The sequence below is a fragment of the Triticum dicoccoides genome, chromosome 3B (assembly GCF_002162155.2).
Source record: "Triticum dicoccoides isolate Atlit2015 ecotype Zavitan chromosome 3B, WEW_v2.0, whole genome shotgun sequence".
In the NCBI taxonomy this organism is placed as follows: Eukaryota; Viridiplantae; Streptophyta; class Magnoliopsida; order Poales; family Poaceae; genus Triticum; species Triticum dicoccoides.
Genome location: NC_041385.1, coordinates 259,599,010 through 259,613,093, shown reverse-complemented (window position 1 = coordinate 259,613,093; position 14,084 = coordinate 259,599,010). Strand labels below are relative to the sequence as shown.

At 39.6% G+C, this 14,084-nt stretch overlaps 1 protein-coding gene across 1 annotated transcript in view; it reads right to left on the bottom strand.

Moving 5' to 3' along the window:
- Nucleotides 1–13,853, bottom strand: part of LOC119275824 (DNA gyrase subunit B, chloroplastic/mitochondrial) — a 17,519-nt gene extending 3,666 nt beyond the window's left edge. The window contains exons 1-12 of the mRNA XM_037556747.1: nt 13,599–13,853; nt 13,353–13,479; nt 12,391–12,471; nt 12,183–12,296; nt 10,793–10,849; nt 10,327–10,428; nt 8,752–8,899; nt 8,577–8,653; nt 7,606–7,713; nt 6,301–6,371; nt 3,892–4,033; nt 3,219–3,317 (exon numbers count right to left, since the gene is read on the bottom strand). Of these exons, the coding sequence (XP_037412644.1) occupies nt 3,219–3,317; nt 3,892–4,033; nt 6,301–6,371; nt 7,606–7,713; nt 8,577–8,653; nt 8,752–8,899; nt 10,327–10,428; nt 10,793–10,849; nt 12,183–12,296; nt 12,391–12,471; nt 13,353–13,479; nt 13,599–13,735 (1,263 nt within the window). The 5' untranslated portion in view covers nt 13,736–13,853. The remainder of the gene's footprint in view (nt 1–3,218; nt 3,318–3,891; nt 4,034–6,300; nt 6,372–7,605; nt 7,714–8,576; nt 8,654–8,751; nt 8,900–10,326; nt 10,429–10,792; nt 10,850–12,182; nt 12,297–12,390; nt 12,472–13,352; nt 13,480–13,598) is intronic.
- Between the last annotated feature and the right edge of the window lie 231 nt (nt 13,854–14,084).

The following is a 14,084-nucleotide window of genomic DNA, read 5'->3' as shown; positions in this document are numbered from 1 at the left end:
AAGGGCATAGCATGGTACATTGGTGTCTGAACTTGGTGTTGCTGTTAATTTGATATCAGGTATATGCTTATCTCATATAGTATGAGCTGTCTTTAAAAAAAGAAAATGTTATTCCAAAAAATTCATATATGCGTATTCGGAATTTGATTTCAGGATACGAAACTATGAAATCTACTGGATAATACTTCAGTTTCGAAACACATAAGAAATAAATTTGTTAAATATTTGAATTCTTAAGGAGATACTTTTGGAAATAAAAAAACCATATATGTTTTCCAAAATATAAAACGACCCAAAGGGGCAGATCCAACTAATCTTGGCCATCAAAACATGTCAATCCAACGATCTAGATTGCTCCGATGGCGAGCGCTCAACATGTTTAGCATGCAGTTAATATCGTACCAAATATCAATATCAGTGCAAATCACATAATTAACATGCAATTGATATCCTACCTAATATCATCGTGCAATTAATATTCTACCAAATATCAACCATCAACAGGCAATTAATGCTCTACCAAATTTCAACGTGCATTGCACATACGCCTTTACTAGTGTGTTCCAAACTCGTCAAAAATCAACAACAAATGATGGTATTTCCAAAATCCATCATAACTGAATCATGAGTTTGTTGCCTATCTTAAATATGCATGGAAGGAGGTGCTTTGTTGACGATCCTTATTTTGGTTCAGATTGTTTAAACCATATTCTGGTTTAGACTCATATTTTGTTGCTTTATTGATTAGCAAAAGATTGATTTGAGCCCTCTAACCCTGCAAGACTTTAATTGTTCAGTTGTAACCTCAAAACGAGAACAAAATTGATTCGATCCTCTCTACAAGTTAAATAACCTATTGTCTATTGAATGTTTGGTGTGTCTCAGTGATTGATTAGTTAAAGAACCTACTACTATATACAGCTAACTTCATTTGTTAAAAAATTATGGTGCAGTAACTACTAAATCTATGCAGTTAAAATTGGTTGGTTAGCACATTATTATTACAATTTCAATGAATATGTTTTGCGGATTTGCCAATACGGACAAATAACGGTTAGTCCCCTAGAAGGAATTTGGCAACGCCTTTGCGGTCTAGGCAGTGGTAGTTGCAGGATATTCAAAATGTGTTGTAGAGGTAGAATGGCATGCTAACACTTCTACTTATTTTTGTATGCACTCAGTTTTTCCAAAAAGTTATACCAGTTAAGCATGATTTGCAAATATACATGCAATGTCAACTTGCCCACAACTATCATTCATGTTAGCTTGGGAACCTACTAATTTTTAGCCAATGACTTTACTTGCCCTATCATGTTCCCTACTGAAATTTTCAGGGGACAACTGGCTACACTTCACATTAAGTACATAAAATAGTCCTTATCTCACTTCTAGCTAGTTCCTTATTTTGCCTATTCAGCTAAAATTTGAACTAATTGCTCTGGTTTCTTTTTTGTTCCTTTTAGGCTTTAATCTTGCAACAATTGAGGTTCTAAGATGAACTCACATTAGAAGACCTAAAGGAAATCAATCTCCATTCTATCCAGGCAGGGAACCTCTTGAGCCACTAGGTTATGACCTCTAGGTTAGGTTGGTGATGGTTGTTTATGCAAAAAAAAATCCCAAATAGTAGTTTTTGTCACTAAGAAATTTTGTACAACTGTATCTAGAACAGTCATTTATTTTAGATCGACATACATGTAATTCACCTGTGGTAAAATGTGTTGGCAAGGTAATTCACCTGTGGTAAAATGCGTTGGCAAGGCCACGAGCTCTGCTTCATAACATAATTGAGAAACTAAGTATGTTTGAGGATAACTAATTCCTGAGGAAGATACATTTTTAACCTGATCCTTGGTTTCCTGCAGCAAGGACATCTTGAATAACCAATTGTTTGTAGCATCTTGACTGGAATTTCGGGCAGTATATGAGATCGGAATAGGGGTACCAGGTTTTCCCCGATATTTTACTGATTTAGACATGATGTGTGATCCTCTTCTTAAAGGATGATGATATCTAAGTGCATGCAAACTACAAGATATGTCTGGAAAAATTCTTGTGCAGGGTACAATGTCAGTCAAAGGCCTCACGTTGAAAGACGTCACTAAAGGCATAGTTATCATCACTGTAAAGAAACACTATCTTTGTACATATAATGTTACAATGGTAGCACCGGATATATGGGTCTGTTCAACCAAAACTGACCATACCACAATATTGGCTAGCCCTTAAGAGTTGCCTGCTGTTTGGATACATGTCAAATGTTTGGCTCGTCCGACCTGCCAAAGGCGCGCCCGTGTGTTCTGCGCCAAAATATTGGCGTTGTGCTGAAGGTGTAGAAAACCTTCGCCAAAAAATATGCTCTGGCTCACATGCTCTTTACCCAGTGAGACCCACCACATCACTTCCCTTTCCCCATCCTCTCAAACGCAAACAATTGGTCAGCTACCCCTCAAGCTCCTGTAGCATCCTACTTGTTTTTTTTTTTGTTTTGACATGAACATCCTACTTGAATAATAGCAGGTGGATCTCCAGCTTCTATCTTGATCTCAAATTAAATTGGTGTGCATGGTGATGTGTGGGCAAAATACTACTTTTGTCTTGGCACTTTGCGGTTAATTAAGTTTGTACACAAATCTTGTAACTGAATGGAAATTAAAACAAATACTATAAGACCCAGGTTGCAGGTTGCAAACCAAACAAAGGCCTACCATTTTACCAACTTTTAGGCAGAAATAGTGGCTATAATCCAAACAACAATAGCTTACCAAAATATTGTTCATGCCCTTATTTTGGTCATGCCAAAAATTTGGCTGGGCTAGTTGGGGCTAAAACTAAACAAGCCCTATATGCTGGATCAATTATTGAAAATGTTTTCATTGTGCTTTTGTGATGCAAAGAGAAACGTTGTTGTTCAGGGCCTTGATAAATCATTCAATGGCATTAAACAGATGAGCTAAGATGAAACTCCTTCGAGTTATCCCGTTAGTTATCTTGTAGTTATTTTTCTTTTCATAGCTTTTTATATGAACAAGTGCGCCCATTGTTTTGTAGTGTCACCTTAGTGTACAGTTTTTGTTTATGGTTTTTTCACGTCAACAGTTTTCTCAGTCCAAAGAAAGACAAAAACAAGACAAATTAGTGTAGATGTAAAAATAGATTTTCCTGTTCAATGTCAACACGTGCATTGCACATACACGGTAACTAGTTCCTCAAGTTACCTTTGTCTGCCCTTCAAACTCTGGATTAGGGACCTTCACTGAAATAATGCATGTCATTCCTTCTCTTACATGCTCCCCACTCAAGCTAATATCTTTATCCTGCAAAAACCATCATTTGTTTAGAAAAATGCCTCAACAAATTACAGATTCAATGGAACAAATAAGTAAGCACCCAAAGTGTAGACTGAAAAAATATATACTCCCTCCTTTCCGGTTTATAGGGCTCAATTTCAAAATCTCTTCAACCAAGGTAGATGGTGAGTGGTGGAATAATTTTGTAGTTTGGATAAGTACTTAATTAGGACACTCGTTTTTCTCAAAAAGTTATGTTTATCGATGTATTAATTACAACGCATGCATACATGACCACAAAATGTCCACGAACTTCTACATGCATTGTGAGTTTTCTCCTGATACTTGCATTGGATGATTTAATGCACCTCGAAATCCAAACATGTGATGGTAAGTAGTAGAATTGTGACTTATAAAACGGAAAAACGAAATTTTTGAGATGAGCCCTGTAAAACCGGAAAGGAGGGAGTATATACTAATATACAGCTGTTACTACGGTCCTTATCAAACAAACTTTAACAGAACGGTTTTAAGTCAGAAGGCTAGAGTTGTGAATACCAGGGAAGAACAAAAATATACAGTATGTGCTATCAATTATAACCTTCATAATCTTCGACTTCTTTGCAAAGCTATTAATTGTTCTTGTCAGGGAAGTTTTCAGCCCCTCAATATGAGTACCACCATCGATAGTACGGATACTGTTGGCATATCCTAGCACTGTATCAGAGTAGGAATCAGAGCACCTGTAAATCATGACAATCGATTGTTTCAGAAAGGCATACAATTCTTCTCTAGAGGACAGAGCAAATGAAATGTGACAAAAGCTTCAAAATTGACCATGAAATGTTGTGTTAAAAATTCCAAATAGCTTTTGCTACGTGCCAGGAATAATGCCATATAGCCTACAAGGGAAGGAAAGAGAAACCCTTACGGCTGTTATTTCTAAATGGTCAGCATCATTTCTTTCCTTTGGCTAAAGGTCAGAGCTGGTGCTGCACAGTGCACACTAATTGATTGCATCAGTGAAGAACATCACAGGTAAATATTTAGCTTACTAGTACACCCAAAAGCTCAAGCTAATTGTGAAAGACAATATGTACTCCCTCTGTAAACTAATATAAGAGTGTTTAGATCACTATTTTAGTGTTCTAAACGCTCTTATATTATTAGTTTACAGAGGGTACGAACTTTTATGCAACGATTGGGTTCGGCATTTTTAGAAGAATTTTTTATGGAAGAAGAGCAAGTTTTTTCTTTGATGTTCACCAAAACATAACTCCAGCACTAGCTCTCAGGTCTAGTTCTGTCAATCCCGCAGTACTGTTGTCGAAGCCACAGAAAGGCCAAGGGCATGTTGGGTTGATAGCCAAAACTTTGCCAGACTTTTCTTGCTCAATCGTGGCATTCTACAAAAGGTTGGTCACCACAGCTTTGGCAAGTTTGGAAAAGATATGAGCCTAACAGGCTGCTGAAAAAGTGTGGTGTGCCACATCTGCGGCAAAATGAAACAAGCAGCTGCCACACCTACGGCAATGTGTACCTGTGAACTAAATATGTCCTAAGCATGCGAAACTTTTTTGGCTAACTTCCATAACTTGTGGGCCAAAAAAATGGAACCACAAGTGAGGCTAAATATGCCCTTAGCAAAAAAATGGAACCACTTGTGGGCTAAATATGCCCTTAGCAAATAAAATAGTCTGACAAATGTGCCAATTAGATGTGTGACTAGCAATAGTTGTGATAGTGAACCAAACACCATGTCTAGCCTGCCTAACTTTCCTAGGCAAGTTGTGACGAATTTGGCCTCCAAGCGAATACTCCGTGATCAAAAGAGGTATGAAAACTTGCATTTTTTCTAATTGTGATAACCAGGTCTCAAACTTCAGAAATCGTGACTCTGATACCTTATTGAGTTGCAGGGACCAACAAGTTCACCTAAAGCTCAAATTGATGGGGAAAGGTAGGCAACATGTTCATGCTCATCAGTCTCAAATATATGCATGATGACTACAGCGATATTAGTTAATATACAGAGCCAGTGAGCTACACATCGCCCCTCCAACAAAGAAAGGTTTACAGTATTTCATCTATAATGCTAAATGGCTTAATCAAGATTGTAGATCACAGCATGTGAACCATCATGCCAAGAGGAGGAAAAGCTATCACGGTTATAGCAGGCTATCAGGCAAGCTATGGTATACATTGCGGTAGACTAAGATATTCCTCAGTGTTTGAAATATGATGTATACGTATGTACTGAACAATACTAAAACTGTATATGTTGATCACTGTGATCATACAATTAGGAAATAACGTACAGGAAGAATTCATCTTCATCACTGCATAAATACAGGAGAGAAATTTGGGGTCCATTTCATTAATATTTCTTATCTACAAGATCAAACTGATTCACTTTAAGAATACAAATATGGTAAAGAAAATAGTTGAAAGACAATCAGTGGTTAGGAATTCAAATGGAATTGGCACGTGCAGCATAGTTGTAGGGTTTAATAAAATTTGACGAACTCGACAAAGTTTATAAATCAACGCACCAGTCTAGCAGGGGAAATTAGGAACTTGCAAGGTAACAGGAAGTTAAAAACATCATACTTTAAGCCATCTTTAAGCACATCTGATGAATTATGAAAGATAAGTTCAAATTATGAAAGATAAGTTCGAATAACTGTAATTAACACTCGGTCAAATATAAATCCAAAATGATACTGATGTAATCCAGATTTTGGTGGCAAATTTCAGGAAGATACGACATTCAGTTTAGAACCTCTAGTAGTATAGAACACAGTATCAGAAACTTAGAAATAAGAATCACGTGTATAAACTAGAAAAGAGAACAAATTATCGGTATCTTCAATCAGATAAACCACAATTATTTGCTACACAGAACATGGAATATATAAGCAAGTTCGGTGCCTAACACAATGGTGGTTTTTAACTTTCCATGTTATTTTTCCTTTCTTAGCAAAATTCAAGCCGAGGAAATATACTTTACCATTGCAGGGAGACATCAACAATTATTCCATCCAATTCCTTTCTGAATGCTATTGGGTCGTGGAGGGGTTTCTGGGAAAATAATCATACACAAAGTAATAGTGTTAGGGTCATTATGGATATATCAATATAATTTGCAGCTTGTTATATGCACATGCACTCTACTGGCCTTACTGTGGGCGGGATCAGGTGATGCCAGTCTCTTCAGAGGAATATCAAAGAAAAGTGTGTGATAGGAGAAACTAACCACGAAAAATGTAGACCGTTTATTTTCTAAAACTCCAGTAAGAGAAGGCACACATCAGTTCAGTCTATGCACAACTGGTCTAATTCAACCCACTACAGTTCTTTCACAAACTATAGACAAGGTTTTTTTAATCGGTAGGCGCTGAGCGAGCATATTGTGCTTCCACTTAGTGCAACGACAGCTAAAACCGCGTCTAGGCACGCTTAAGCGTTCTGCATGGACGTCGTACAGGCAGGAACAGGGGCACCCAAAAAACAATTTTCAGAGCATGTAAAGCATGTATTAAGCCTAAAATCGCAAACATGTTGGGAAGGAGAGACGGGGAGGAGCTAGAGGTCAGGGAAGGGGAAGAAAGCTGACAGCTGCGAGGTCGGGGAAGAGAAGCCACCAGGCTCCAGCCTAGAAGAGGAGGAGCCCGATATCGGGGAAGAGGGGGAAGGACTGGCGGCGAGGCAGGGAAGGGGAGCTTGAGATCCAGCGGCGCTAGGTCAGGGAAGAAGATGGGTGGTGAGGTCAGGGAAGAAAGCGCCACATCTGGCAGTGCAAGTTCGCCTTGCTCTCCTCTGTTTCTCTCACCTTGCTCTCCTGTGTCTAACGCTAGGCGTCTGAACGCTTTTTTCAACGCTTACCCCAAAAGCGAAGCAGTAGGCCTCCGCTCAGCGTAGGCGTACGCTCAATTTTGGATGGGACAAGGAGCCCGATATATAGCATAGTTTCTAAATTAGCAACAGGACAGGAGCAAGCTGAGCAACATAATATTGGATGGGACAAGGAGTAGAGTTAATAAATGGCTGTCAGAGTCAGTGTTATGTAAAGCAGGTTAGTAGGTTCACATATTGCTTTTTTAGTTACCTGTTAATAGCAAGAGAAAGGAATAAATCTGGCCCTTATTTTTCATAAGTCACTCAGGAAAGATTAGCTAGGCCAACTGCAAACTGTAGGCAGTAATGTGGCTAGAGTAAATGAAATAGCATATATGCATGACTTTGTATATCTGGAAACCCTAGACAAACTGAGACAGCATGAAACATATAGCTCTAGATGCTGTGGGAGACAAACCTTGTCAGTATTCAACCAGGCAACATATTCAACCAGGCCACCAGCATAACAGTATTCATTGTGTTGAACCTGTGCATCCTGTTCTTCCTTTGTCAGTGTTATTGTCAGCTGGCATTGAGAGAAGTACAGAACATGAGAAATCAACCAAAGGTCTACCTTTAAGCATAACAAATATCACACGGAAATTGTGCATGCAAAGCAAAAAAAAATAAAAAGCTAATAATAACGGGCATAAATAATGACATACGAAACCAAGCTACCCAATTGCAATTTGAAAAGGACACATAAGGATCTAGCTGAAAATCAACCAATGATACAAGTAAAACGAACAAAAATTTGAATGCACTTTAATGCATGTAAGATATGTAGAGAGAATTGTAAACATAATATGCACCAAGGTGTGCAAAAAGCATTTGGTTTGAGCAGTTGGTCAAAATATAACTCAAAATTCCCATTGGAACAAATCTTTCATTTTTTCTCTCTGTTGTTTGGGGTATCACCAGCAGTAGTGGAACAGCAACATTGATATCCACAATTAGCTGATGCTGTCTTCACAAAGTATATCCTCATGTCTCCAACAAATGATTTTATGAGGCAGAATGCTTCCTTAGCACAGAAGGCCCATACTCCCTCCGTCCCAAAATGTATCATACTGCCAAAAATGATCTTGCATTTTGGGACGAAGGGAGTAATATATAGTATGAGTGCCTTGACTGAATAAAAATCAGAAGTGAATCATATCCTTATTAATGAATAAAATATCAATAGAAGCTTCTTTCTATTCTTGCTGACACACTAACTTACTCCAATAATCTGATAACAAAGGTATGTTAGCCTGACAGAGCAATCAGTATTCATTAATCAGTCAGGTAATAAACAAGCGAAGGAAATAATCATAATCATGTGCAATCTCTGGAACTAACAACCAACTACAGAACAGATCAATGTTTCTAGTTGAAGGACTATCATACCTCAGGATTTAAAAATGCAAGTTCCCGGATGCGACTAGAGATCGTGCTGAAGTCAAACTCAATTGCGGTTGTAAATACTACATCAAAGAAAAAAAACTGAGCATTCCGGCAACACAACATAACATAATTAGTAATGCTTAGATCAGAAAACTTTTCGGGAAAAATAGATGCATACTTTCTTTGTCAGGCCAAAATCTGATACATGAACCTTGACGACTTGATTCATCAGGCAGTGTGGTACTACTTAGCGTTGTAAGTGGTTTTCCACGAGAATAGTGTTGTCGATATTCCTTCCCATCACGGCAAACTGTAACTTCTAGTGCCTGACATAGTAATATCGTGAAAATGACAATTAATTGCACATCAATTGCAGAAATATGTACAAGTAGTATATCCAAAACACGTTATCACTGTGATAGAGATTTCTATGGTCATGGTTCAGGCTCTCATCCTATTCTTAAACTGAAATATAGGTATTTCGTACTGCTATTCTAATTTTATTTCATGGTAATCAAGCAACTACGTTACTATGTATGTACACCGCTCCTTTTCACGAACAAGCTAATTTGAACAAAAACAACAACAACAACAACAACAACAAAGCCTTTCAGTCCCAAACAAGTTGCGGTAGGCTAGAGTTGAAACTCATAAGATATCAAAACCAAGTCAGCTCTGGCACGTGGACAGCTAACTTCCACGCACCCCTGTCCATGGTCAAATCTTTAGTGATATTCCAGTACTTCAGATATCTCTTTACGGACTCCTCCCATGTCAAGTTTGACCTACCCCGACCTCTCTTGACATTATCAGCACGCCTTAAACGTCCGCTATGCACTTGCGTTTCTAGAGAAAGAGTCATTGTCCGGTCACAGCAGGTCAACATCCAGATACATTGACGCAAATCTGGAAAGATGTGGTCGGCCTAATTCGATGAAGAATGGCTTGAAGGGGAGAGTTGAAACTGCAAGGGCAGGGTGGTGGAGCTTAAACAGCGACAAGGTGAAAGCTTCACCACCCAGTTGCTGCCGCCACAAGCACAATTGTCTTGGTGCAGCGCACATCAACCCCTTGTCTTCCATGTGTGTCGTCGCCAAACGTCAAATGGTTGCTGACCCCTCCCTGGAGCAACAAGTTCGCCATGTTGGTGATGTTTTTCGACTAGAACCATACATGGTATGGCATGGTGGCTGTGCTTTTATTCGACCCTCTGACTGCATTGTGGATCAAACTGCCACTTCTCTCCTATTCCAACATGCATCATCATTAAGAATGGAGCTTGCTCGTCCTGGACAGATTTATTGGCATATATACTAATGTACCAAGCAAATACAGGCATCATTGCCCTCAAAGAGTTCATTTTGCATGGTGATCCCATGTGCTCACAAAAAATCTCATTAAGGTTTAAATTCCTGGGAGTGATTTCACCCTACCCAGACAAGCCCTAATTGAGATCTCTAAAGAGCATATCTGTGAAATTTACTGATTGTGTTTTGTCTGGACTCTGGGGGTAGAATCATTATTAGACTTGGTCCACGGAATGATAGTATATGAAAAAGCATAACTACCACATTTATTATTATAACCCATGGAAGGCTTGAGAGGATTAGTTTGACATTGATAGAATTTAACTTCCACCCAATGGATCGTGATTTTGTGTAGAGAGAATTGCAATTTTCGCGGAAGATCTACGATCGATACTCTTTCTTTAAAGCATCTATGATTCATATTCAATAAAGGTGAAAGCAAGAACCTCTGACAACGCATTAACAACTGATAGGCCAACACCATGCAGCCCTCCAGCAACGCTGTAGCTACTTGTTGAGCCTCCAAATTTGCCACCAGCATGCATTAGCTGCATAATCAAAAGAAAATCTTTACAAGACAGAAGATGGAAGCTGTTGAACATTTAGGCATGTCGTTGACCACCCAAAAGAAAATTTTAGTGTTGCCTTATGGACAAGCATATGATGCAAATGACAATAAAAGTGTATTGTAGCATCTCTATAAACACAGGCATGCAAGTATAGTAACAGCACACAAGCCTCCCGGTATGGTATTGTCCTAAAAACTAAATGACCGTAGAGGTACCCATAAGTCACAGTTCTTCATTCCCAGAATATAATCTTAATAAATAAGTAAAATTTACTGGGATTTGGGTCAGGATGGTTGACATTGCAATATACAGCCCTGCCAAACAAATAAAGCTTTAACCATACCGTTAAGACAGTCTCCACGCATGATTTCTTCGTCTGCGGGTGTATATCTGTAGGGATCTGCAGTATATCCAGTATTTAGCAGTAATTTTATCTAAGAAAGGAGAAGATAATTCATAAAGTAATCGGAACAGAAGGTTGCATATTGGTTACTCAAAAACTGGTGCTATGTAAATCTCAACTTTCAAGAAAGAAACATAAAGTTTTAAGAAGCAAAATGGTAACAGAGATGTTCAATTAGCAGAACTACATCAAATTGGGCATAGACTGCATAACTGTAACTCTCTAAGATAAACCCTTTTTCTAGACTATGATGTTGAACCGACTGTGTTTAAAGACGAGGGTTATACAGAACATTCAGTCTAGTCCTGTGATCTTGTGTATTACTATTACTTGTGGACATTCTAACAGGCAGAGCTTTTCATAACAATACAAAGACACACACAGTGCTACCAAAAAATCAGTGCACTCAACTAGGCAATAAAGGCAGGTGTGCAAGTGAAGTATCCCAGTAGGATGTGACCACCTACGGATCATAGCTACTATAAGCAAACAACTGCTAGGACCTTCTCCATGTGCTAACTAACATCTGTCGGACATGTAGCAGCAGTGATGGAACGAACTGCTATCGAATAGAAACAGGCCAATCAGACCCTTCCCACCGTCCTACTTGACTGGTTGATTGTGTTAGATCTATGAATGGTTGTATATGTGTTATGACCTCCATGGACCACAGCTAAAGCACTATTGTTCGCATACAGAATAGTATGTCACATATGCAACATGCATGTGGAAGTTCATCCGAGAGTGCCCAGGAAAAGATATCGTCAAAGGATAGCACTGGCATGAAATAGTCCAAGAAATGGCAGGAGAATATAGTCCAAGGAAATAGTTAACTGCAATTCGAGGGGAAATCAGACAAGGAACTCATAAGCCACAAACATATTCGCACAGGAAAGCTAGCCGGTGCAACAGCATCCAGCAGTAGGAGTAAGATTAAGAGTTGGTAGTCAAGAGGAGTCCTGTTGGGACGAGAAGTCAGTTAGTTGCATTGTTACGAATCCAGGTAAATTAGAGTTTGAATACATTAAAGAGAACAGTGTGAAAGTGTGATTACACAGATGACTTGGCATGCAGCCGTTCTTTTGTTTATTTCATTGATGACTTTGCTTGGTGTGTCAGCAAAACAAAACTCACGAGTGAATATGATATAAAGGCTTCATTAACATTTGCTAAACTTCTGTTTGATTTGCCAACAAGTAGGACTACTAAATTAATAACAGTAAATAGTATAGCAGCATGAAACTAAATTCATAACAGTCACATTATTCACAATATTTGTAAAAGCATTGAGCATTCAGTATGTCTTCCTTGGTTTAGGAAAACTGCATACCCCACGGCCATTGTCGGTTACACTAACTGAATTGTCATCATGAAGGACTACATTAATCTCAGTAGCATAGCCTGCTTGAGCTTCATCCACAGCATTATCCAATATTTCAACAACCTAGAATACACCAAACAAAATGATGATCAGGCAAGAAACGAAGTAGAACACCTAATAACATGGAAAAAAGGAAAGCTTAATCAGTTGAGATTACCAGATGATGCAACCCACGTGGTCCTGTGCTGCCAATGTACATACCAGGCCTTTTGCGAACTCCGTCCAATGCCTCTAAGACCTGCAAATTAGAAATTTGGTATAAATAAATATCAAGCCAACAAAAACAATTCATTCACGCTTCACAAACAATAGCTAACAGTGGCACACTGGAGAAACACATAACGAATCTGTGCGTGAATGCATATTGTTATTTTTCTCTTTCTTTCCAACAAAAACGTCAGCAAGCTTTACATCTTATATATTTCATTAACTAAAAGTTAACCAGATTGATGAACTAACCATGTGTCTTAACAGTTCATATACAGTACATAATAAATGTTTATCTATTCTACAGTGGCTTAGGAAAATTAAATGCCTTGATAATGGCATTTGCTAAATTGTCAGGGGAAGATTAGGAAGACAGAGCCTACTTGTAGTAATTAAGACGGGGATATTCTTAACCTTCCCAGCTCAGGTTCATAAATCACGATGTAAGTATGAAATCCATAATTATGCACCAAAACAAGAAAGAGTATAAACTATTGTACATGATGTAAAATTAAATATGCAATTCTTATGTTATTCAAGGTAAACACCGTTACGTCAAAATAAAACTTGATGCCTTAAGTGGGTTATCAACCCTGAAAAAGACCCCAAAAATGCTCCACGATATCACTGTCTCAACTGAATGGGTGCAGTGTCACCGCCACCTAACAAATTAGCTGCAATGTAACATTTGTGTGCAAACCCATGCAATCTGGTGGGAAAAAACATGATGAAAACGTATGTATAGGATTGCAAAGCTGCTTGGAGCTGATTAACTCTGTTCCTGCCGTTATGTACTCCCTGAAACTCCCGAATAATCCGCACATCGTATAAAATTTGAGACGGATATTCCAAACACTTGCACCCGAAGTCCAACTTAACCCCTTAGCCACAGAAGTCGTGCAAGAGAATCACCTGGACGTTTGCTGCGGTGTACTCGCCGGCCACCCGCTTCTCCTGCATCGCATCGGATGCCGCCGTGGAGGCCATGAAAGCCCTCACTGCGACCCCATTCCGCCCTGGGACAGCCGCCGCCACAACCCTAGAACGGAAAAACACGCGCCAAAAAATACCAGCAAATCAGCATCCAGGCCGCTCCAGAGAGAGAAATCTGCCTTGCCAAGAGGCGTAGAAGGAAGGATGAAGCGGACATGGAGGCACCTGGGTCTGAAGAGGTGTCGAGCGGAGGGGGAGGGGACCGGGAGCAGACGGGAGGGGGTAGGGGCGCTGGAGAGGAGGCGGCGGAGAAGAAGGCGGAGATGGGGTGGGGGAGGCGACGGACGGAGGAGGAGCGCCATTGGCGGCGGCGGCGAGCTCGCGTCGCGTCCGCCTAGCTTCTGCTTGGCTTCGCCTGGGTTGCTGCTTGTGGTGGGGGAAATGGCAGGAGGGGTTGGGGTTTAGACGGCAGTGGATGAGGCGTCGCGGAGCCCGAGGAGGGTTTAGGGAACCGGGTGGTTTCAGGCTAGAGAGAAAGGCTTTTCGAAAAGGAAAGAGCAGGGGAATGCGATGTTCTTCTATTGGGCTATCGGTCGGGCCTGGTGGACTTCTAGGGTTAACTATATCTTTTTTATCCGTTTTGATGACAAGTATATATTTTTATCCGTTTTGATGATAAATTTTTTCGGACGGATTGATATTAGGCTTTCT